The 25,786-nt window shown below is 39.3% G+C and overlaps 1 protein-coding gene across 1 annotated transcript in view; it reads right to left on the bottom strand.

Annotated features, from left to right (window-relative positions):
* Nucleotides 1-1,809: 1,809 nt before the first annotated feature.
* LOC114054421 overlaps nt 1,810-25,786 on the bottom strand; it is a 71,110-nt gene continuing 47,133 nt past the window's right edge. Inside the window, exon 4 of the mRNA XM_027877605.1 lies at nt 1,810-2,406. Within this exon, the coding sequence (XP_027733406.1) occupies nt 2,316-2,406 (91 nt within the window). The 3' untranslated portion in view covers nt 1,810-2,315. The remainder of the gene's footprint in view (nt 2,407-25,786) is intronic.

Here is a 25,786-nt window from a genome sequence, read left to right as displayed (position 1 = left end):
TATTTTCTTTTTTAAAAATTCATTAGTAATCTTTTTATCATTGTTGTTCAGTTGTGTCTGACTCTGTATCCCATTTGGGGTTTTCTTGGTAAAGATACTGGAGTGATTTGCCATTTCCTTCTCCAGTTCATTTTATAGATGAGGAAACTGAGGCAAAAAGGGGTAAGTGACTTGTCCAGGGTCATACAACTAGTGTCTGATTTGAAGTTAGTTTTGAACTCAGGTCTTCCTGACTCCAGTTCCTACACTGAATCCACTGTACCACCTAGCTGTCCCTTAGTAACCTCGGAGAGTTACTTCAGTGGAGTGGTAGGGTGGGAAGCCTGATTGTAAAGGCTAAAGAGTGAGGAGATATGGGCTTTTGGGGAATTTACTATGCAAGTGAAAAGATAAGCACTTGAGGGGATGACAGGATCAATGGCTCTTCAAGAATGGAGTAGACTTGAGTTTATTTGTAGACAGCAGAAAAGGAACTAGTGGCATCTTCACGGAATGGTGATTCTGTGGGCTATCAGGCACATGGCGTTTACCTATTGGCATCATTGAATTCCATCAGTACTAGGAATACATAATTGGACTTTTGAGCACATATCAATTTGGAGTTTATTTTTGACATATGGTATTAGTTGCTGTTACAAAACTACTAACTATTAAAGGGATTTTCTTTTTTCTCTGGTAGTTCTTGTCATACAGGGAGTCCTTACCCAAGTCTTTTCTGATTTTTGTTTTTTTTGTCTTGCTTATCTAACCCTATATGTATTACTGATTTATTTTTTCATTCTTTGACTAGTGTCAAATCATTCTGATGATTAGCATTTTATATTATAGTTTGAGAGCTGTTACTTCAAGGCCTCCTTGATTTCTAGTTTTTAAAAAAATTACATGATTATGTGGCTTATATCAGATTATATGCCTTCTTGGGGAGGGGGGATGGGAGGGAAGGGGGAAAATTTAGAACTCAAAATCTTGTAAAAGTGAATGCTGAAAACTAAAAATAAATGAATTTAAGAAAACAAACAAAAAATTACATGATTGAACTTTTAAAGAAGCACAGATTTTATACTGCTGCTATAGCTAGGAATAAATATAGAACAGCTACGAAAAATAGGCTCTGTATGAAGGACAGGATTAAATGTGGTACCTTATTCCCTGGGCTTAAAATAGAAATGTTTCTGTTATTTGTATAAAAGCTAGAATGAAGACATTATTCATATGTATATAATCTTTAAGACTCCCATGTGACTGACTTAGCTACATTTCTGGGGAAGCATTTCAAGGCAGCTAGGTAGTGCAGTGGATAGAGTGCCAGGTGTAGAGACAGGACCTTGCTGATTTCAAATCTGGCCTCAAACAGTAGCTATATGGTCCTGGACAAGTCACTTAACCTTGTTAGCCTCAGTTCCTCATCTATAAAATGAGCTGGAGAAGGAAATGGCAAACCACCTGAGTATCTTTGCCAAGAAAACCCCAAATGGAGTAATGAAGAGTCAGACCCAACTGAGAAGTCTGAACAATGTGCCAGGCACTGTTCTAAGCACACAAAGAAAGGCAAAAGACTGTCCCTGCCCTCAAGGAGTTTACAATCTAATTGGGGAAGGCAACATAGAAGAGTAAACAGACGGGTGGGTGAGTACATAAAGAAAGTACCTGGAAGGTGTAGTAGGTGGATAGATCACCAGCCCTGGAGTTAGGAGGACATAAGTTCAAATCTGGCCTCAGACACATAACACTTACTAGTTGTGTGACCCTGGGCAAGTCACTTGACCCCAATTGCCTCACTAAAAAAAAAAAAAAAAAAAGGACCTGGAGAGGAACCATGATAGAGAAGTAGGGAGGGCAACTGGGTGGGAAATGAAAAGATGGCTGACCTGGTCTCCCTCCTTAAATGGAGGTTCTAAGAAGAGAATTCTCCACCCTGCAATCAAAGGGAAGGAAGGGCCCCAGAAGCATAAGGTACTAATGAAGTGTGACTTTCAGGGCTGATTTGATCTTGCAGATGAAAAGATGTTTTTTCCCTTATCTTTCTTCCCTCAGATATGAGAATCTCATTCTATAACATTGGTCAATGTGTTTTCCCAGAAGCCCATAGGTCATAAAAGAAACCCAAAGAAGAGCTGTATGTAATTATAGGACAAAGAAAACATAATTCATGGCAAAGCTCATGGAAAACAATGACACCCTCGCAATGAGCACCCCAGCTTCTGAGGCAGTATAGCTTCAGTCCGCTTTGAGCTGAGCACATGGCTGGGCTCCCCATGGGTGTTTCCTTTCTTACTTCCTCAGTTCATTGTTGCTCCTGTTGTCTTCCATCTCCCTCAGCAGATAGCATTGGTGTCCTTTCCTGCCATTCCTCTGTAAGCAGTTTTTTGTAGCATGTGTAGATTCTCAAGAGTTGCTAGTCCTCGGCTAGAGAAAAAAAACAAAACAAAACACTTCTTTGTTGGGGCCACCATCTGAATCTTGCAGAGGGGAGTACTCCTGGTTCTGGCTCCTATAGACCTCTATCAGCGATCCCACAATGGGTGTGTCTAAGCTGTTCAAAATTCCACTTAACTTTTAGCCAGTTCTTTCCCAATTTGGCAGGAAATGTCCCAGAGGACAGAGGGAAGACATTATTCAAATTGTCTGGTTCTTTCATTGTATCTAAGGTAAGGAGGATAAATGGGGAGGCTAGAAATGAGGAAATTTGAAGGAAAAGGTGAAAAAAATAGACCATACAACATGTGAAGAGGATATGGTTCCAAATATTGCCCCCCCCCCCCCGGTTGCTCCATTATTATATATCCCATCAGTCCAGGGCCCAGCCCATACACAGTCAAGGTTTAGGGTTCTCAGGATGTGCTCGAACATCAACAAGGATTTCTGAATCCTGTGGACAACCACATCTATATCTTCTTACACTCTGAGGAAGTGGGTCCTAGGAATACAGAAGCAGCATGTCAAGATGGGCATGGTTCACTCTTGGGTTACAAAGTCAGGGGTTGATCGCCCTTAAGTTGAGAAATAGCCAGGGAAAGTCAGCTGTCAGTTTCCCCTTTGTAAGGGGCCTTTTGGTAATGAAAATGCAATCAATTTGGGAAAGAGATTTCTTCATTCTACTAGAAGAGTGTGATATAACAAAAAATGACGTGGAATTTTGAACAACTTAGACACACCCATTGTGGGATGGCTGACAGAGGTCTATAGAAGTCAGTCTAATTTCCATCCTGGGAAATGATTAAATCTGGAAGGGACCTTAGAGATAACCTAATTTCATGGTGTCCAATCTGTAGATCAAATGCATCCTGACTACAGGATATGGCCCATCTGAGAGAAATGTCTTATGCTTATTTAGCATTTATTCTGAAAATACTCATATATGCATAGGTTGTCTCCTTGGATAGAATGTAGAGGACTGGGACGCTCATTTTTTTTTTTTTATCCCCAGCACCTAGTATAGTGCCTGGCACATGGTAGGTACTTAATAAATGCTTATTGATTAAAATTTTTAGAAAAAAAAATTACCTAAACATTTTCTGTTTACTTTATTGGGCTCCCTGTTACTTTCAGGATAAAATCTAAAATCCTGTTTGGCTTTTAAAGTCCTTCACAGCCTGGTCCCTTCCTATGTTTCAATCTTCTTACTCTTTACTCTCCTCCACGCGTAATGCCATCCTGTGACACTGACCTCCTCACTGTTCTTTATAGTCAACATTCCATCTCCTGACTGCATTTTCCTTGGCTGTCTCCCACGCCCAGAATTCCACACCCATCCCCCCCCCCCCCCCCGGGCAATTGGGTTTCAGTGACTTGCCCAGGGTCACATAACTAGTAAGTGTCAAGTGTCTGAAGTTGGATTTGAACCCAGGTCCTCCTGACTCTAGGGCTGGTGCTCTGTCCACTGCTTTCCCAGCTGCCCTCTGGAATTCTTTCTTTGTTCGTCTCCTCTCCTGGCTTCCCTGACTTCCTTCAGGTCCCCACCAAAACCCCACCTGCAAGAAGCCTTTTCTGATTCCTCCTTAAAGCAAGTGCCCTCCCTCTGAGAATATCTCCCATTTTTATTATCTGTATATTTTTCATGCATAATTGTTTGCATGTCAAATCCCTTGTTATCCCTTTTTCCTAGAGAGGAGGGACTAGTTTGCTTTTTTTATTTTGGCCTTTCTTTGTATCCACAGTACTTAGCACACAGTTCCAGTATAGAGTAGGTACTTAATAAATGCTCTTTGATTTGACCTATACACTAACTTACTTTTAGCGGGAGTGGGGGTGGGGGAGCAGGTTTTAAGGGCAAATAGGAGAGGTGTTCCAATTTGTAATTTTATTAACTTAGGAAACTCCTTGTGAAGAAACTCCCTCTATCAATACAGATTGGCAACCATTCTCCGCAGCTTAAAGTCTTAGAGTGTTTTCTCTGGGCAGTGCGAAGCTTGCTGACTTGTCCTGGGTCTCACCGTCAAGCTAAGGCCCAATGTAGTAGAGAGGTAGTCTTGGAGTCAGGAAGACCTGGGTTCTAGCCTTGTTGCTGAGCCATGCGGAATGAACTACCCTAACTACCTGAAGTGCCTCGCTATGTGGCAATGTCCAGGGAGCTCTGTGAAAATACTTTTTTTTTTTTCATGAATCAGCTGAAATGGAAGCTGAAAGCCATCACTAAGGATGAAAACCTGGAGTAACAATGTGCCCTGATGGACACACCCTGTTATTCTAGAGATCAATTCGTCCTGTTGAATATCACTTTCCTCATTGACTAAATCATTATTGCCCAAAAACTAGTAATAAGTTATATAATTCTGTATTTTATATGAATAAAGTTGATAAAAAAGTTTTTGTATTACTGATTTTTAAAAATCCATATGTTCTACACAGGGAAGCTAAGTGGCACAGTGGATAGAATGCTGGGCCTGGAGTCAGGAAGACTCATCTTTCTGAGTTCAAATCCAGCCTTAGACACTTACTTGCTGTGTGACCTTGGGCAAGTCATTTAATTCTGTTTGTCTCAGTTTCCTCATCCGTAAAATGAACTAGAGAAGGAAAAGGCAAACCACTCCAGTATCTTTGCCAAGAAAACCCCAAATAGGTCCATGAAGAGATGGACTTGACTAAATTGTCTATACATGTGGATCCCTTCTTTCCAGTGAAATACAGTATATTTTCCCCCAGGAATAGCCTTCAACATTTAATACTCTCCTAAGGCTAGCATGAGTTAAAGAAATATTTTTAAGAGTGAAGTGTCCAAACCTGACAATCCATGCAAATCTAAAACTATGGTTCTGGACTATGGGTTACAAAGGATAAGGTAGAAATTAAAGAGGTAAATTTAACTCACTTTATTACCAACTCTAGATAAGGGGTCAAATGGTTGTGATTAGGCCTGTTATGACATCTTGAAGAGGGTTTGGAGAATCTGCCCTAAACAATAATGACATAAGCAAGTAAATAATGATATAAGCAGCATGGTGTGGAGGACAGTCAGAAAGGCCTGTGCTGTAGGCCAGGCCAGTGGTGGAAATGGCGAAGCTTCCTCTCATTTCCACTTGACCAATTGCAGCTGTTGTGAGCCAAGAAGCAATTGGGCAATTTAAGTTAACTTTACCCCGGAATGGGGTGCCCTGGAATGGGATGATCCGGAATCCAGCTGTCGGCCTTTTAGGCAGGGAGAAATTAAGAATAACTTTAGGATTTTGTTGGAGGTGTGCCTGAGACCCTAGGGAATTTTCTTGCCAACTGTTTTCATTTCCTTGCCAATGATTTTTACCTAGTTTTCTTTCCCAGGCTTTTTGTTTTAAACCACCTTGGGAATTGCTTTTTGTTAAGGGTTATCAGAAATGCTCTTATTGAAAGAATTAAATTATTTATCTGAATCCTCTGGTTTTGAGTGAGCCATTGCACGAGACTTAGAACCACAAGGACAACCTGGGTTTAAACCCTGCCTCTGATGCATTTTGGTTTTGGGACTCCAAGCAATGTTAGACAATAATTCTCATCTATATTGGTAGAGGAATTTCTACATAAATGAAATCAGAGAGTTGGACAAAATCACAATAAAAACCCACATCTATATAGTACTTTGGTATTAATAAAGCACTTTCTTCACAACAAGCCTCTGAGGCATGTAGAGTTATTATTACATTATATACTATATAACATTGTGCATTATATAATAATTATATTATATATAATATAGATTGCATAATGTATAATATAATATAATAATACTGTCTATATGTTAGAGGGTCATCTGCAATTTTCAGGAAACAAGACCAAGAGGTTAATTGATTTTCCAAAGACCAACCCCCCCCCCCCCCCCCCCGCAAACATTCTCCTCCTTCCCCCTGTTAGTAAACACTAAGAAATGTCTGAGAGGTTAAGTGACTTGCATAACGTGAACTAGCTAGTACGTGATGATCTTGAACTTAACTAGGTCTTCTGAATCTTGAGTCCAAAATTCTTTCCAGTACACTATCTCCCTCTCCCTCAATTAAATAATTGCTTCCCACATTAACTCCCCTGTCTAATACCAATAATCGTTCTATCTAAAGTATCCTTGCTTGTGTCCCAAATCCTGCTTAGATCCTCTGCTTCTATTCTCATGCTTTTTCATACACTCAAATGGATATGATTTTTTGTGTAAGCAGTTTAGGGAGTTTGTATGGTGTTTTTATGAGTTATTCCTCAATTCTAACAAGAACACAAGCCCCAGGAGAAAATGGTAATTTTTTTTTTTCATTTTAAACATTTCCATTTGAAAATGAAGGTATTTTTTTTCAGTGCCAAAGAATCATTTGTGCATCCAAAACTGCTTTTTCACCAAGAAAAATGACTGGTTTTGCCCAACAGGAGGGGGGCAAGATTGGGCTGATTGAATTTAGAAAACCCACTTAAGGCGTGGAGGCTGTTGGCTATGTATCTTGCTGCTGGTTGTTTTAGGGCTGGGCATTCCTCAGCTGGCCTCCTGACCAGCTGCTAAGCTGGAAAAGGGGACTACAGCTCCCAGGTAACCCACATGGCAGAGAACAGTCTGAGAATTCATTTGGAGAAGAGGGGGAAGGGGAAGAATTTATGAAATGAAATGAACACAGTCATGAGATAGATCACTCTAAACCCAGGTCTCCAGAGCCACTGCTTTTGAAAATGAAGACAGGGGAATATGGAGTGATCATCAGGCAGAAAACTCTGCTTTTAGCCATCCTCAGGGTTAGTGTTTGGTGGAGTGTGTGTGTGTGTGTGTGTGTGTGTGTGTGTACGCAAGTGTGTTGTGTTTTTCATCTTTTTATTTTTTTTTTCTGTAGCAAAGCCAGCTCATCCTCTCTCTGATGTCTGCTCTGCATCCTCTTAGTAAGGCTAGCTCAAGATGGAATAGCTCTCAGCATTGCTCTCAGAGTGGAATTTTACCTAAATGTCTTTAGAGAGCCCTTATTGCACTGAGAGTAATGTAGGCTAATTAGTGTGTTCGTCTTCAAAGGTCCCTAATCAGATCTATGGTAGTGGGTACACAAATGTTTGGGGAGGGATCTGAGAGGAGCAGAGAAGCAGAGGTGTGTACAAATATTTCACAAATGCTTGTTGACTGATCGACTGACAAAAGGCATCCCAGGGTACCAACAAGGGAAGAGGATGTATTCATTCCTGGTGTCTCTGACATCCTGACTGAAGACTCCTGCAAGTCCTCAGGTAACCTCAGCTGCTTCCACCTTATTTGCATTGCTCCTTCCCATTGGGATGCTCTCCATAACTGTTGACTCGGCTGTTTCCCTCTGGATCGCTCCTGTGTTCCCTGCCAGTGGCTTAGAAACTGTAACTGTAGCTGAACCTTTCCTAGGTCCAGGGGTCCTTCACTACAACAACTGTCTTGTTTAGCCATTCAGCATTTCCCTCTGCCTTTCAGTGGTCCTTTTGCAACACTATCTCTACCTCTACCACAGCTTAAGCATTTGCTTTGTCTTCTTAACCGGACAAACAATTGCTGCAGTTCGTCAGTTTCTCTATTAAAGTGCAGCACTCAGAACTGAAGATGTGATCTGATCAGTGAGAGAAAGCACTCTCTTCCCAGTAGCTCTAAGTAGGCGTCAGAGATAGGTGAGACCTTACCAGACCTATCAATTAATCAGTCAAGTACATTCTATATGCTTATTATGTGCCAATCACTGTATTAGGTGCTGAGAATAAAAGTACAAAGAATGAAGCCCCATAAAAAACTTAAGTATAATGGGGGAAACTAAATAACTATTATATATAAATATGTGCAGCATAAATATAAAGTTCATAAATGTAAAAATATGCAAAATAATGAAATATAAGGTAGTTTTAAAGGGATGTCACTAGAAGTTGGAAGAATTAAGAAAGGCTTCATGCATAAGATAATGCCTAAGTTACCTCTCTTTTTTAAAAGGGCTGGAAATACTTTTATTTTTTAAATAATTTTATACACACACACATTTGTGTGTGTGTGTGTGTGTGTGTGCGTGTAATGGTAGCCTTGTCTAGGGTGGATGGGGAGGAAAGAGAAAGAAAGAAAGTTACATGATAACTTTATTACATATTTAAAAGGAATAGCAAGCTGCACATAATAAATTTGCAATTTCATATGCAATTATCTTTTTTTAGTTCTACTGTTATGTAAATGCTTGTTTTATTTCATCAATTAAAAATAAAATAAATAAAATTAAAAACAAATTTAAATTAAATTTTAACTTATTTTCAGTTCTGAATTCTTTCCCTCCCTCCTCCTTTGCCCCACTCGCTGAGAAGGGTTGCCTTAAAGTACATTAAGCTAAAATAACTGAAAATATGTAAAATACTGTCTTTTCAGAGGAAAAAGGAAAAATTCTAATTTGAGGGGGAAAAAATCTGAGACAAATGGAAGAAAATATAAATCTAACTCTTAAAACTTTAAATGGGAATGAATTAAACAATCCAGTAAAATGAAAAACAATGACAGACTGAATAGGAAAACAAACCCCACAATCTGTACAAGACATACACAGAATAAAAATGAGAAGCTAGAACAAAATTTACCATGCATAGGTAAATCCAAAAAAGAAGTTGCAATCATGCTATTAGACAAAGTAAAAAGATTGACAACATAAAAATGGATAAATAAACTACATTATGCTGAAAAAAAAACCAGACAAACCAATATCAATACTAAACTTATAAACTCCAAGAACCTTAGTATCTAAATTCTTAAAGAAAAAAATTAACTGAACTACAAGAATACACAGACAGTAATACAACAGTGGCAGGAGATTTCAATGTCCCTCTCTCAGGTTTGGATAAGTCTAACAGAAAGAAAAACAACAGGGAGACATAAAATTGAACAAACTGATGAAAGAAACAGAGCTAAAATACTTATGGCACCTTTTAAATTGAGCTGCCAAAGAACAACTCATTTTTCAATAGCACATAGAACTTTTATAAAAATTGACCATATATTAGGGCACAGGTTGTTGCAACCAAACATAAAAAGACAGAAATAGTAAACACATCATTTACAAACCATAACACACTCAAAAAAGATAACAGTTTCAGGAGTATGAAAAAAAAGAAACACACCCAAACTGAAACTTAAAAATGAAACCCAAAATAATGATTGTCAAAGAAGAAATCAAAGAAACAATTAATAACCATGTGAAAGAAGATGATAATTATGAAACAACATACTAAAAAATTTGAAATGCAGCTAAAGCACTCCTGGGGGGGGATTATATCACTCATAAATATACACTAACAAAATAGAAAAAGAGAATTAATGAACAGAATATGCATTCTCAAAAATCGGAAAGCCAACAACTAAACAAACCTAAAATAAGCACAAGAGATGTTAAAAATTAGAGAACTAGATAAACTGAAAACCATCCCCCCCCAAAAAACTATAGAAATGATAACTAAAATTAAAAGCTAGTTCTTGAACAGACTAATAAAATGATAAATATTTAACCAATCTGATTAAAGAGAAAAGAAGATCAAATCAACAAAATAGCATATAAACAAGTTGAAATGAAATTAAAGAAATAAAAAAAGTTGTCAGAACCTACTGTACACAATTATATGCTAACAAGACTAAGAACATGAAAGAAATAAAGGAATACTTAAAAATATAAAATATACAAATTAACAGAAGAACAAATAGAGATTTTAAGTAATCCAATCTTAGAAAAAGAAATAAAGCTAGCTCTAAAAGACCTACCAAAGGTGAGCTGGGGGAGGGGAAGGGAATTACTTCTTATCTTAATAAATTCAGTTGAGAATTTTATCAAGTTTTAGATAAGTATTAGTGCTACATAATACTACACAAATTATTCTCAAATATTAGGAAAGAAAGAACCCTACCAGATTCCTTTTAGAGAAAAATAAAGTCCTAATTCCTAAACCAGGGAAGGATAAAGCAAAGAAGAAGCACTATAGGCCAATATCATTAATGAATATTGATTTAAAAATTTAAAATAAAATCCTGTCACACAGATTACAGTGATTCATCATTCATTACAACCAAATTAGAGTTATACTAGGGATATAGGGATGGTTCAACATTAGAAAAATGACATGATTAATAATATTAAGAATAAAAGCATTCAAAACTACACAATTATCTCAATTGATCTGGACAAAGCACTATACCAATTTATGTTAAAAATCCCACAAAGTGCAGGATAGACATGGATGGAACCTTTTTTTTTAAAAAAAAAATATAAAAAGCATCAAAACAAACATTATATGCAATGGAGATATACCACTTTCCCCAATAAATACAAGAGAAAAGCAGCGATGTCCACTCTTCCCACTATTTTGTGATATAGTTCTAGAAGTACTGGCAATAACAATAAGCAAAGAGAAAGAAATTAAAGACTTGTTGGTAAAGAAGATATAAGACTACCCCTATCTGATGATGACATGGTGGTTTACATAGAAACTCCTAAGAAATCAGCACAGATATGAATTGAGACAATTCATAGCTTCCATAAAGTTTCAAGATACAAAATAAATAAAATTAATAGCATTTCTATAGAATAACAAAATATGAGAGACAAAAATGGAAAGTGAAATTTCATTTCAAACAACTATAAAATGTATAAAATTTTTGAGAATTAATTTACCAAAGCATGCAAAAGTCTTGCATAGATCAATTACAAAGAGCTGCTTAAACAAATAAATGAGAACTTGAATAGCTAGAGGAATATTCAGTACTCATGGTTAGGCTATGTCAATATGATAAAAATGACAACCTAGCAAAGTTAATTCATACTTTTAATGCAATCAAGTTACCAAAGGAATACTTTACAGAACTCAATTAAATAATATCAAAATTCATTTGGAAAAAAAATCATTCTAGAATATCAAGGGAAATAATGAAAAGAGTTAAGGTTGAAGGGAGGAGTAGCACTTACTGACCTAAAACTGTTTTACAAAGCACTAGTCATCAAAACCATCTGGTATTTGTCAAAAAATAGAAAGGTAGATCAATGGAACAGGCAAAATAAGGAGAATCATAAAAATGGAACCCAATAAACCAAAAAAATATAAATTAGTTAGGAAAGAACACCCTATTTGATAAAAATTGTTGGGAGAACTAGAAAGTAGTCAGGCAGAAATGAGACTTCAACTAACACTTTACACAATATTCCATAATACCTTCTAAATAGAAATGTGACTTTAGTATTAAAGATTGTACTAAAAAAAAAAAAAAAGATAAGCAGATCATATAATTCTCACAGCTATGAGTAGGAAATGTGTTTGTAACCAAAAAAGAGATAAGAATGATTACAAAAGAAAAAGATAGATAACTCTGATTACATGAAACTGAAAAGCTTCTGCATAAACAACTTAAATGGACCTAGGACACAAAGGGAAAGGGTCAGATGGGGAAAAAAATCTTTGTCTCAAATTGTTCCGATAAGGACTTAGTATATAATTGCTGATATATAATTGCTAATTGGTATGTAGTTGTTGTAAACAATTAACAAATATATATGTGCATAACACACATCTTATATATTTATATATATATATTTATACATTATATGCACATATTACATATATGATCAAAAGCCATTTCCCAATAGATACCAAAGGATATAAACAAACAGTTCTCAAAAGAAGAATTGAAGACTATTAACAATTATGTGAAAGAATGTTCTAAGCCCCTAATAATAAAAGAAATGCAAATCAAAATAGCCCTGAAGTTTCACTTTACATTCTGCAAATTGGCAAAGGTAAAAAAAAATGGGGAGAGTTATTGTTGGGGCTTGGGGCAGGGGTATAGTGAGATGATAGCCACCTGGTCAGTATAACTATTTTGGAAAGCATTTTGGAATTATGCAAATAAAGTGGCTAAGATTTACATACCCTTTGATTCAGAAATTCCATTACTGGGCTTATATCCCAAGAATGTCATAGATAAAAAGAAAGTGCCCATATACACTAAAATAATTAAAGCAACACTTTTTGAAATAGCAAAGAGTTGGAAACAGTCAATACCTATTGATTGGGGAATGGCTAAACAAAATGTGGTACACAAATGGAATGGAATACACTGTGTAAGTATGTAATGAGTACAGAGAAGTATGGAAAAGTCTACATGAACTGACGCAGAGTGAAGTACGTAGAACCAAGAAAACAATACACAGTAACTACAACAATGTAAATGGAAAGAACAATAACAAAAATTCAAAAGTGAATGTTTTAAAATTACAAAGAACAAATATAACTCAAAAGAAGAGATATGAGAAGACACCCCCACCCCACTTCTTCGCAGAGGTGAAGTTCACAAGTGAGATACATTGCACATATTTTCAGACTTTTGTGAATTAATAGTTACGCTTATTTTTCCCTTGTTCTTTTTTTTGTTCTTTAAAAATATTTGTTATATGGAATAGCTCTCTGGGAAGGAGAGGGGAGTATACTAGGGAGAATTATGGTGATATAAAAAAATTGGTAACAATAAAAATCTATTTTCAAAAGTAGCAACAACAAAAAAAGAGACCATTGTTATCTTTGGAGAGAGGAATTTCTTTTTTTTTTCCTAATGGTAATTTTTATTTATTTTTTTGTTTTCAACATTTTCTTCCACAAGATTTTGAGTTCCAAATTTTCACCCCATCTTGCCCCTCCCCCCACCCCAAGATGGCATGCATTCTAAATACCCCTTCTCCTAGTCTGCCTTCCCTTCTATCTCTCCCCCCCTTCTCTTATCCCCTTCCCCTTCAATTTTCCTGTAGGGCAGGATGGATTTCTGTACCCCATTTCCTGTAGTTCTTATTTACCAGTTGCATGTGAAAACATTTTTTTTAAACATGTTTTTAAAACTTTGGGTTCCAAATTTTCTCCCTTCCTCCCTCCCCACCCACCCTCATTGATAAGACAAGCAACTAAATATAGGTTATATATGTGCAGTTATGCAAAACACTTCCATAGTAGACATGTTGTGAAAAACTAACTCTATTTCCCTTAATCTTATCCTGCCCATCCATTTATTCTATTCTTTCTTTTGACCCTGTCCCACCTCAGAAGTATTTGCTTCTGATTACTCCCTTTCCCAATCTGCCCTCCTCTCTATCATTCCCCTACTCTCTTGTCCCCTTCCCCCCCTATTTTCCTGTAGGGTAAGACAGATTTCCGCACCCAAATGAGTGTGTATGTTATTCCCTCCTTAAGTCAAATCCTATGAGAATAAGATTCACTCATTCCCTCTCACCTTCCCCCATTTCCCCTCCACTGTAAGAGCCTTTTCTTTTCTGGTTTTTTTTTTTTGTGGAATAATTTACCCCATTCTACCTCTCCCTTTCTCCTTCTCCTAGTATATTCCTCTTTCACCCCTTAATTTTATTCTCCAAATATGACCCCTTCATTTTCAACTCACCCTGTGCTCTCTATCTATCTATCTATATCTATATATACGTACATATAATTTTCCCCCTCCAATTACCCTAATACTGACAAAGGTCTCATGAGTTACAAATATCATCTTTCCATGCAGAATGCAAACAGTTCAACCTTAATAAGTCTCTTATGATTTTCTCTTTCCTGTTTACCTCTTCATGTTCCACCCGAGTCTTATATTTGAAAGTCAAATTTTCTATTCAACTCTGGTCTTTTCATCAAGAATACTTGAAAGTCCTCTAATTCACTGAATGACCATTTTTTCCCATGCAGGATTATACTCAGTTTTGCTGGGTAGGTGATTCTTGGTTGTAATCCTATCACCTTTGCCCTCCAGAATATTATATTCCATGCCCTGCAGTTCCTTAATGTAGAAGCAGCTAAATCTTGTGTTATCCTGATTGTGTTTCCACAACACTTGAATTGTTTCTTTCTGGCTGCTTGCAATATTTTCTCCTTGACCTGGGAACTCTGGAATTTGGCTACAATATTCCTAGGAGTTTTCCTTTGGGGATCTCTTTCAGGAGGTAATTGGTGGATTCTTTCAATTCTATTTTATCCTCTGGTTCTAGAATATCAGGGCAGCTTTCCTTGATAATTTCTTGAAAGATGGTGTCTAGGCTCTTTTTTTGATCTTGGCTTTCAGATAGTCCAATAGTTTTTAAATTCTCTCTCCTGGATCTATTTTCCAGGTCAGTTGTTTTTCCAATGAGATATTTCACATTGTTTTCTAATTTTTCATTCTTTTGGTTTTGTTTTACAGTGTCTTGATTTCTCATAAAGTCACTAGCTTCCAATTGCTCTATTCTAATTTTTAAGGAAGTGTTTTCTTCAGTAATCTTATGGACTTCCTTTTCCATTCAGCCAATTTTGCTTTTTAAGGCATTCTTCTCCTTATTGGTTTTTTGGACCTCTTTTGCCATTTGAGTTAGGCTATTTTTTAAGGTGTTATTTTCTTCAGTATTTTTTTGGGTCTCCTTTAGCAAGCTGTTGACTTGCTTTTCATGATTTTCTTGCATCACTCTCAGTTTTTCCTCTACTTCTCTTACTTGCTTCTCAAAATCCATTTTGAGCTCTTCCAAGGCCTGAGACTGATTCATGTTTTTCTTGGAGGGTTTGGATGCAGGAGCTTTGACTTTGTTGTCTTCTTCTGGTTGTATGTTTTGATCTTCTTTGTCACCAAAGTAAGATAACATAGTCTGACTCTTTTTGCACTGCTTCCTCATGATCCCGGCCAATTACTTGAGTTTTAAACTCTTTGTTAAGGTAAGAGTCTGCTTCCAATGTGGAGAATGTACTGTTCCAAGCTTCGGGGGTTTGTACAGCTGTTTTCAGAGGTAATTCTAGGGACCTGTAAATTTTCAGTTCTTCCAAGGTGCTATGATAAGGGGGGAGGTGTTTCCTCTCCACAGCCACAACAAGCTCCACCATGCCAGCACTCCTCCTCGCCCCAGGACCACCCCTCAGAACTGTGACCCAGATCCAAGCACGGGCAAAGCAAGAGATTCCTGACTCAGCACTGGCAGAGAGATCCCTGCAATGCCCCTCTGATCAGCCACCCGATTCCCCCTCAGTCTGTGGGCCGGAAGCTTAGGAAAAAACCGCCGCCCACTGGAGACTTGCAGCTGAGACCTAGCTCCTCTCTCACCTCAGTCACAGACTTTTCCCACTGACCTAAGTTGTCTTTGGCATTTGTGGGTTGAGAAGTCTGGAAACTGCCACAGCTGCCCGCAATTCAGTCCTCTGAGGCCTGCTCCAGGGTCGCTGCGGCCTGCGTGCCCACGCTGAACTGTGCTTCTCTCCCCACCTGACACAATATACCTTTCTGATCAACCATCCAGGCTGTCTTGGGCTGGAAATTTGTTTCACTCTGTCTTTTTGTGGGTTCTACTGCTTTAGAATTTGTTTAGAGCCATTTTTTTTAGAGGGCTTTGGGAGAGAGCTCAAGGCAGTCACTGCTTTCCCTCTGCCATCTTCTGGAAAGAGGAATTTCAGTTAGTGGAGTGGTCAGAAGGCAAGTAGCAAAGGGTCTTTGAGTCTGAGGCAACTTCTCAATATGGTTCATTACTGGGCTTACCTGCCCAAATCAAACCAGCTGACCCCTCTATTAGGGTTCCACATTCTTCCAGAAACTGAGAAAACAAGAACCTCCTTCCCTAGAATAACAACAAAGATACTAACCCAGAGGGGAATTACATGCAATCCTACCTACACATGGACCTAATGGGGCCAACCACTGACACTGCATGGTCCAAATTCCCTGGAGAAATAGGTCCTACCTATATGCTCCTTTAATCTGCACATATCTATGAATATGTGTCTGTAACAACTCTTAAGCAAGAGCGGGAAGGGTCCATTATGAATCACTAACACTGGAAAATTCCCAGTCCTGGTTTATATAATGTGAGCCTTTTTGCTTCTGGGTAAGGTAGCAACTAATCTGTAGTTATGGCTAAAGATGTACCCCTTGAGGGCTATTGCCCCTGTGTGACCCTGAGCGCTACATCTCTGGAGCTTTTATATGGAGGAGCTGCAGACAGACATCGTCTATGACTGCCCTCTGTGGCTGACAACCAGTCTTGGGCACGTTCAAACTCTTTCCTCCATTGTTTTGGACACTATATTTTTATTAATGTAGAGTAAAATTGCTTTAGCTTTTTTTGTTTTGTTTTGTAATAACATCAGCATTGACTCATGTTGAGCCTGAAGTCAATTGAACCTGCTGTCTTTTTCACTCGAATAGTTATTTTGCCATGTCTCTCTGGTCCTGTTTTTCTACTGTTGATGTTTTAAGCCTAAGTGTGGATTTTCCTTGTCCCTGTTATATTTCATCTTGTTAAATTGCTCCAGCCTGCCAGGTTCTTTTTGGATTCTGATTCTGTCATCCACTACATTAATGTTTGCTCCTAGTTTTGTCTCATCTGGAAAATGAATTAGCATGCCGCTTCTATCCTCATTCCACTGAACAATTCAACAAACATCTATTCATTGTCTGCTATGTGAAAAGCACTGTGTTATACTCCTTGGTGTCTTGAATTATGCATTAATTTAATATTAAAATCTAGGTTTAGAAACTTTATTAAAAACTAAATCTAAATTAGAAGTCTAAAACAAAGTAATACACTAGGCATTGGGAGAGATTTAAAAATAAGCAAGACATGATCCATGCTCACAAGAAGCTTAAAATCTAATAGTGGAGTAAGACATGTACACATATAAAAATAATGTAATAAGTACAGCAGTCCTCACACCTGGTCCATCAGTGATGTTCACAGGGACAAGGCTAGAGCATAAAAGCTGGGTTTGCACACTGTGTAAGCAGACAAGCAAAGTTTATTCTCCCCCTGCCCCCCCCCAAAACATCTAGCTAATTTTTCTGGTCTGGTTCCTTGTATATCAGCTATACAAACCTTACTGCTCAATTCCCTTCTTCTCTACTGCACCTTCCGAAGCTTGATCTTCTCAAGTACTCTGAACTCTGCTTGTCATGACACCACCCTTTCTTGGTACATCTGTAACCTGAACTCCAAAGCCCATTAGTGTGGAACTGTCTCCTCATTAGTGGAGATCAACATCCTGTGCCTATATGAGGGGCATTTGCTGATGGAAAAAAAAAAGAGAGATCCTGGTTCTTCTACCTTCTACCTTCAAGAGGGCAGATGCACAATGCCAACTTCTCTTCAGGTTGACAAAGAGAAAGGCCTGGGGAAGGAGCTCACATGAGAGGAGCTGGAAATCTCCATCATGTCCTTATTCTCACCTTGCTGCGTTAGAGATTTTAGGGAAATTTCCCTTTGGGTGAGACCTGGAACTCTTGTTCTCTCTTTTGGTTGAGCTAAGATATTTCACTCTTAGTGGGAGAGCTCCTTCAATTCTGTCCTCAAATGTATACTTTTTATGATTTCTGTTTTGTTATTGACTTGGATAAATGGATTTCCTTGCTATTTGCAATGTGTGTTCATTGTGGAACTGGTATTTGTGGGAAAGGAGTCAAGCCTTGGCTATAAAACTTAGAATCCCCATTTTCCCATTAATGAAAGAGTGATCAGGAGTTTAACTTGAACCTTAGAGTTACTTCCTCTAAAGTCTTGACCAGGGGTGGGGAACCTGAAGCCTCGAGGCCACATGTGGCCCTCTAAGTCCTTGGGTGCAGCATTTTGACTGAGTCCACGTTTTGTAGAACAAATCCTTTTATTAAGGGGTTTTGTTCTGTGAAGCTTGGATTCAGTCAAAGGCTGCACATGAAGACCTAGAGGGCCACATGTGGCATCGAGGCCACAGGTTCCCCACTCCTGGTCTAGACCAACACTCTTTGAAAGAACAGATAGATATAATTCTAGCCCAATACTTCCTCTCTCTGAGAATAGCCAAGTGGTGCCCTCTGGCTCCAACCTCTTACTTACCTTCCTAGAAAGAATTAAAGTCTCCCTTGGAGAAGTAGGGTCAGGCTGGGGAGAGGTGGGGAGAGATGCTGGAAATGTCTATCCTTGCCTCCCTGTGAGGCACACACAGGATCCACCCCCTCAAAATACACTTCAATTCAATTCAGCAAACAATAAGTACATAGGAAAAGCATATAGCATTATGAGAAACCAGAGTAGGGAATATAATTATTTCCATCAGGAAGGGGATCAAGAAAGCTTTGTGCTGAAGGCAGCATGTAACCTGGATTCTGGAAGATGGATGGGAGTAAAAAAATGGAAATGGGGGTAGGGGACAGTTTGAGAAAAGGCAAAGATGTAAGGAATTGTTTATGTTCATCTAATACTTCAAAGGAGCCTCCATAGGCTTGATAGCATAACATCTTGACACAGTGATGGAAAAGGAGGGAGAAGTGTGTAGGTGTGAGTAGTTGGCAAGGGAAGCTTGCAGGGAATTCCACCCCAAAGGGGATAATAATTATTCACAGAATATTAAACATGGGCCCCAGTAACAGGAGGCTCTTAGTGGTTTGAAATTAGTTCATGGTCATTCTCCAGAGGTGGAATAGAAATCAGGGAAGAGGGGCAGCTAGGTGGCATAGTGGATGGAGCCCCGGCCCTGGATTCAGGAAGACCTGAGTTCAAGTCACTTAACCCCATTGCCTAGTCAAATAAATAAATAAAATCATTTTTAAAAAAGTTTTAAAAAAAGAAATAAGGGAAGAGCAGACTGAGAGAGAGAATGGGGACTCATTGGAGCTTAGAACTAGAATGGAAGCCTACCTAAGATCCCATCTTGTCCAACCCCCTCATTTTACAGTTGAGAAAACTGAGACCTAGGAAGGTTAAGTGTTTTGCCCAAGTCACCCAGATGGTAGTGTTTGCTCTTACTCAAAGTATGTATGTTGGTGGAGCCACAGTGTTATTGCGTCGGTATTTTGTGACTCTTTTGAGAGTTCAATAGGCTGGATCAGATACCTGGGGGTGTGTCTGGTATCTGTGCATCTTTAGGAGTTTAAGCTCTGGAGGTCTACTAAGTATATCTCTCCAAGGCTATGGGAAAGTCAAAATAAAGGCTTGAGCAGAGTTATCACCAGGGAAAAGGCCAGCAATGAATTAACTTGCATCCTAGACCTCACCTTGGCATGTTGTGGTTTCTTCCTCCAGGACCCCCTGGCATTTGGCTTATGCTGTTATGATGAAGTGTGTGTGTGTGTGTGAGCCAAATCCAGATCTACCTGATCTACCATCAGGACAAATTCAGTGCAGCTTGTACCATCAGACCAGATGCCTGAGACTATTGCACTCAAAGTAAGGGCCATGGTAGGCCCAGGATAATCATGCCGTGGATGCCTGAGATTGCCATCTTACTTCTACTAACCTGAAAGAAGAAATCACTGTTTTTCTTATGGGCTTCCATCTCTAGTCCAAATTCCATACTCATTGATGCTCATTAACAGGTGATCAGGGATACTACAGTGGAAATTTAGGTCATTTTCCTGCTATTGCTATCTGGTTCCAGTGTACAATAATCTACCACCTTCTTGTCTATCTATCGGTATCCTTATCCCCCACTCCTCTCAGTCCTGAGATTATTCTTTCTGCTAGTATTTCAGGCAGTCTGTTACCTAGATAAGACTGTTCATCAAACCTGCTAAGCTATCTGGAGATGGGTCCTGCCTTCTTAAAAGTCTCCCAAACCCTGTCTCCTCCTAGCTCTCAAATTGATCTCATTTGGTCAACTAATTAATTTATGATGGTCAGCCTTAGAATCAAGATAACCTGGTTTCAAGTTTCCCCTCTATACATGCTGGTTATGTGACCCTGGCCAGGTCATTAACCTCTTTGTGTCCTAGGCAACCCCAAGCTTATATGCTGCAGAAGAGTTGCTGATCCATATTGGTTGAGAGTATCTTTACACAGATGAAATTGCAGGTCTGGAACAAGAAAGAATAAATTTATATAAACAATTCTCTGTTCTCTGATTTATTCTTAACACAGAAACTTCAATACTTCATTTTCTCCAAGAGTACTCCAAAGTAATACAAAACTCTACCTCAGAGCAATAGTAATGTCCCAGCTAAGGACTTCCTTCTACCATCAAGGGCACCTCCCACTCTCCCAATAATAGATAACTCATTTGTATGTGATAAGATGATAGAATATGTGGCTGAATATGAAAGGACAGTTTATGCTGCTCAAGCAAGGCCACTGTCTATCTCACCTGTCCCAGGAGAACGTGCATGAAGGCAAAGATGGACCTTGAGGATACCAGCATGATTTCTACCAGGTGTTCTCACTGGGCTGTATTCTGCCAAGCAGGATTTGTAATCTTAAATTATTAGGGCAATCTTTGAACCACCCCTACCAAATTCTCTATGTGGCGGGACCTGACTTCACAGAACTGTCAGCTCCTTGTGTCCACTGCTGACCACCCCCTCCTTTGGCATAGGGAAGAGTTGGAGAATCAAGGACCATCAAATAGGCTGGTCTAGCCTGAATCTGGAAGACATTTTCTTTCTTGATCAACTCCCACTTCTCTGGTTTATGTTGTGTCTGGCTGCTGATGCAGCAAAAATCAGAACTGCATACCAATACAGACATCCATGAACATCCCCACACCTGCCACAATAAAGATATGAGGGAAGAAAAATCTAGAGACCCCAATAACAGGCATGGCTGCTGGCTGCTCCTCCAATGCTACCACACACCTTCCATTTCCAACCACCCCTAGCCTAATCTGACCAACAATATATCAGTTGATTTCATTTGTTCTGTCTGTCTCCCCTCAATACTTTGCTTATTGAAAGAAGTCCCTGTCTGAAGTACTGGTACAATCAATGTGTAATGCTATACCATACCAAACCAGACCATAACGGGACATCGAGGTGGTGCAGTGGATAGAGCACTGGCCCTGAAGTCAGGAGGATCTGAGTTCAAGTCTGATCTCCGACCAAACACTTGACACTTACTAGCTGTGTGACCCTGAAAAAGTCACTTAACCCCAGTCGCCTAAAAAAACAAAAAAACAAAAAAACCCCCCAAAAAACAAATAAACCAGACCATAGTACAATACAACACTAAGTACCATCAATAAGCATTAATTAGGTACCCACTAGGTGCCAGGCACTGTGCTAAGCACTGGTGAGACCAAGAAAGGCAAAAGACAATCCCTTCTCTCAAAGAGCTCGAGGTCTAATGGGGGAAAGGGAGGGACAACATGAAAACAACTACATATAAACAAGATGAGTTGTTGTTCAGTCGTTTTCAATCACATCTGACTCTTCATTTACCCCATTTGGGGTGTTCTTGGTAAAGATGCTGCAGTAGTTTGCCATTTCCTTCTCTAGCTCATTTTACAGATGAGGAAACTAAGGCAAGGAGGGTTAAGTGACTTGCCCAAGGTCACACAGCTAGTAAGTATCTGAGGTCAGATTTGAACCCATATAACTCCAGGGCTAGCATTCTATCCACTGCCTGGCCTGGCTGCCACAAATAAGAGATAGACAAGATAAATTGGAGATAAATGACGTTGGGAAGATGCTGTGCTTTGTATATAGGTAGTACTTAAATGCTTGTTGACTGGCTGACTGACTACAATATGGTGGCATATAATACAATACAATAAATATTTACTAAATAATCATGGTGTGCAGCACTACACCAGGCTTCCAATTTGACTCAGTGGTTCTCTAGAGTGTTTCTGTGGTGGCAACACCCTCCAGGAATCCCCTGAACCTCAGGCCATCCATCCATCACCTGCATCTTTTCTTCTTCCACCTCTGAGTTCTATGAGTCTCTAACTCCCCCTACTCTACTGACACTAAAGAGGGACAACATAGAGAGACATTCCTCAAGCCCTTTCACCCTCTTTTCAAACAGGGAGATCAGCTTGTATTTAGCCCACACAAAGTTGATGAGGGCCTCTGGCAGGAGGATAAACACAGAACAGACCCTGGAGCTCACTTGAACAGTTTCTACACTTTTTATACCTACTAACTCTCAAATGAAGATGCTGGTTTTATGTGGTTCCTCTTAAAACATTAACTGCCCCAACACGCTGCCTGTTTGATCTTGCTATTTGCCATGACTCCTAGACAAACAGAATCTTGGAATGCTACAACCAAGATGGACTATTGACTCACTTCTCCCTCAGGCTCTTTGCTTGGGTATAAGAAAATTGCTATAAACTCTAGTCTGCAAGTCAGCTAAGAGAGGCTCCTGCTCAGACTCCGGCTATCAAGACCTTGGAACAGGATATTTGAAAATTCTTTCTCTCCATTTCTTGGCTATCTTTTCATAATGACTGAGGCCACTTTATAATTATAATTCACATTTTTATAAGCATTTAAATGTTCACAAGGCAGTTCTTAATAATGTAGTTAACAATAATAATTTCCATTTGCAAAATGATAAGAAATTCCCCAAGTGTTTTTGTCGCAACATTTTATAAAGAAGGTAACGAGGATTGTTATCTCCATTTTACAGAGAAGCAAATGACCTCTGAGAAATTACATAGCTAGTGAGTATAGGGGCTAATCTGGTACTGTGGAAAAAGCACTGACTACAGAGTTAGAACCTTCATTCAATTCCACCTTGGATGTTTACTACCAGTGGGTACTTGGGTAAGTTACATACATCACTGAGTCTCTATGCCCTTGTGTAAAATAAGAGATTGTACTAGATGGCCTCTAAAGATCCTTCCCACTCTAGATCCATGACCATCAAGTTTTTCATTCTTTCCATAACAACATGCTTTTTTAAAAATAAGCTCCCTGATAATTTCACCTCACACTGCTATAATGCCCCCCTGGGGCTCACTCACACAACTCTCACCAGCAGTAGGCAGTTGGGTGCCTAGGATTCCTAGAGTTGTCGCTACTCCCAGAGTTCTAAGGATAATCTTGCGGGTGGCTCTCCTCCTAAAACCAGGTCATGAGCCCCCACTGGTATACTTCTCCTTAACAATTAGCTAGTAGATCCAGTTGATTCTTTAACAAAGACATTTACTCAAATTGAATGAATGAATGTAGCATTTGTTAAGCACCTATGATGTACAAAGCACTGAGAGCTAGGAACTTAGGATATGTGAAAAGTAGGTCCATTCTCTGATCTCAAGGATAGCTTATTCCAATGGAATAGCAAAAATCACAGTTATGAAACTTTCTTGTTAACACCAGGGATATACTTTCCTACAAATACACTCAGAATCCAGAATGGCAGAAGAATGATCATAAACAAAGTACAATAGTAGTGAGACTATGCATAGGGGACATGCATGGCCAAATCAGCTCACAACTTTGGAATTGCAGGGACTCAATGTCTTTTCTATAGTGACTCAATGTCTTTTCCCTCACCAGAGAGTCTGCTAGAAGTTCATCTAGATTGGTTCTTCCTAGGACACAGTTTTCCAACTGGACTGGTGACTTATTTGGGCTTGCTTCTCCTATGGTGTGATATCCTGACTGGATGGGTCAATCTGCTTGGCACTTGGTGGCTGTATACTTCTTTGCTGCTGAGCTAGATTGAGCAGCTTCTGGGTAGGAAGGCTGCTTCTTTGAGCAGGTCACATTGACACTGGGCAGGGCGGGTTACTCTTTTCTCAGAGTGCAGCATCTCTGCTAGATGGGTCAATCCACAGGACTCCTGGGCTCACTCTTCTATCAAAGCTGAAGTCTTTTCCCCACTTTAGCTGACTAGACTATGAAGTACAAAGCTCCTTTGAACTGTAATGCTATAAAGTGCTTTCAGTCAGGTAATTTGTCACCTCTGAGCAGGAGAGGACAGTATACTTGTCCTTTTGTCGATGTTTTTCCCTGCTCAAAAGCCCCTTCCATAAAAACCATAAAACACTCCACATTCCCTTAGGGTGATCCATCTGTTGTTTACCTTCCATAGTCCTTTGGGAATCTTATGTAGATGAGTGGCTAGGGACAACTGTGTGAATGCAGTCTGCCCTAGAACACCATTTATTGTCTTACTTGAGTCTTTATATGCAACTAGGTTATTCTAGGCTACCACTACCATTGTATGCTATGTTCAATCCCACACTTCCTGGGCATTGTTGTTGTTTAGTCATTTCACTTGTGCCCAACTCTTCATGATCCCATTTGGGGTTTTCTTGGCAAAGATATTGAAGTGGTGTGGTTTACCATTTCCTTCTCCAATTCATTTTCCAGATGTGAAAACTGAAGCAAATAGGGTTAAGTGACTTGCCCAGGGTTACACAGCTGGTAAGTGTCTGAGGCTATATCTGAACTCAGGTCTTCCTGACTCCAGGGCTGGTGATCTATCCCTTCAGCAAGCTATTTGTAGGCGAATACACTCCAGGTTTATGGAGGGAATGTTTTATATCTACTATCAGGATCCAAGACTACCCCTCTCTTTTTAGACACCCTGTTTTCCAGAGCTAAGGCCTGGCAAGCAAGTTGTGCCCCGAGCTTGGTATAACAACAATCCTTTGCTCTCACCCTCTGGATGAATTCTGCTGCAACTAATTCACAGGACTGATGATCCCTGAGCTTGGGCAAGCACCAACAGGCCCAGACGTGAATCCCTGCTGTGAATGGACTTTTTGTCACTAGACAACCTTGCCTCACTGTTGCTGTTGTGCCTCACCAGTATTGCTACACTATATTGTTTGATTCTTTGTCTAGTCACCAATATATCAAGGTTTAGCCCCATTGCCTCTGGTCTCCTACTAGAGGAGGCCCCAACACATGGGTCTAATTTCTCTCCCCCAACAGAATAAAGAAAGCTTTTTGCTTTTAACCTGTATGAGGTCTTTGGTATTTTTGGAGTTAACAGTGGCTGCAAAACCTCGGTGACTCTTTGGTCATTTGTTACCAGAGTTGACACTACTCTTCTCACTATGCCATCTCAATATACGCTTTTGCTGAGAGCTAATTGTGTATACTGTCCAAATGTTAAGTGTTGAGAGTGCAGACCCACAAGGATACCCCTAGCACCCAAGTTAGTAGATACCCTCTGGGGACTCAATCTGTGAGTATGAGTTTAAATAGAGTGTGAATCCCAGAGGGGCTGCTATACTGATAATAAAATGGGAATTGTGCTTTTCTTAGAGTCCATAGATTGCCATGAAATTTAGCAAGCATCTCTTGTCTTGACCTGTCATTAAAAGGCACTGCCTATCCTAGCTGCTAATAAAACTTAAAATATCTCTCTTCCCTTTCCACTCCTTTTCCCCAGGAGGATAATTTTCACAGTCTCTGGTTATTTATCTTTCTAGCACAAGGGTTTAGGATGACAGTCTTCTTTTTCTTTTTTAATTTACAGCTGAGAGTGAAATGATTTGGCATTTCAGAAGGCTTTGAGGTATCTCAAAAGATGTACAAAAAATTCCAGACTTCTCATAATTAGATGATGAGAACAGTGGTGACAAGGTTGGGGGAGGGATGACTTAGCAGAAAAGAGTCCTTGAATAACCATTATTTCATCTTGAAATCTGCTTTACAGGAACAGCAGCAATCCTGGTATAATGAGAGCTT

The sequence above is a fragment of the Vombatus ursinus genome, unplaced genomic scaffold, assembly GCF_900497805.2.
Source record: "Vombatus ursinus unplaced genomic scaffold, bare-nosed wombat genome assembly UNPS02014813.1, whole genome shotgun sequence".
NCBI lineage: Eukaryota > Metazoa > Chordata > Mammalia > Diprotodontia > Vombatidae > Vombatus > Vombatus ursinus.
Note: the sequence above shows the minus strand (reverse complement) of the source record. Positions and strands in the feature narration are given on the sequence as shown.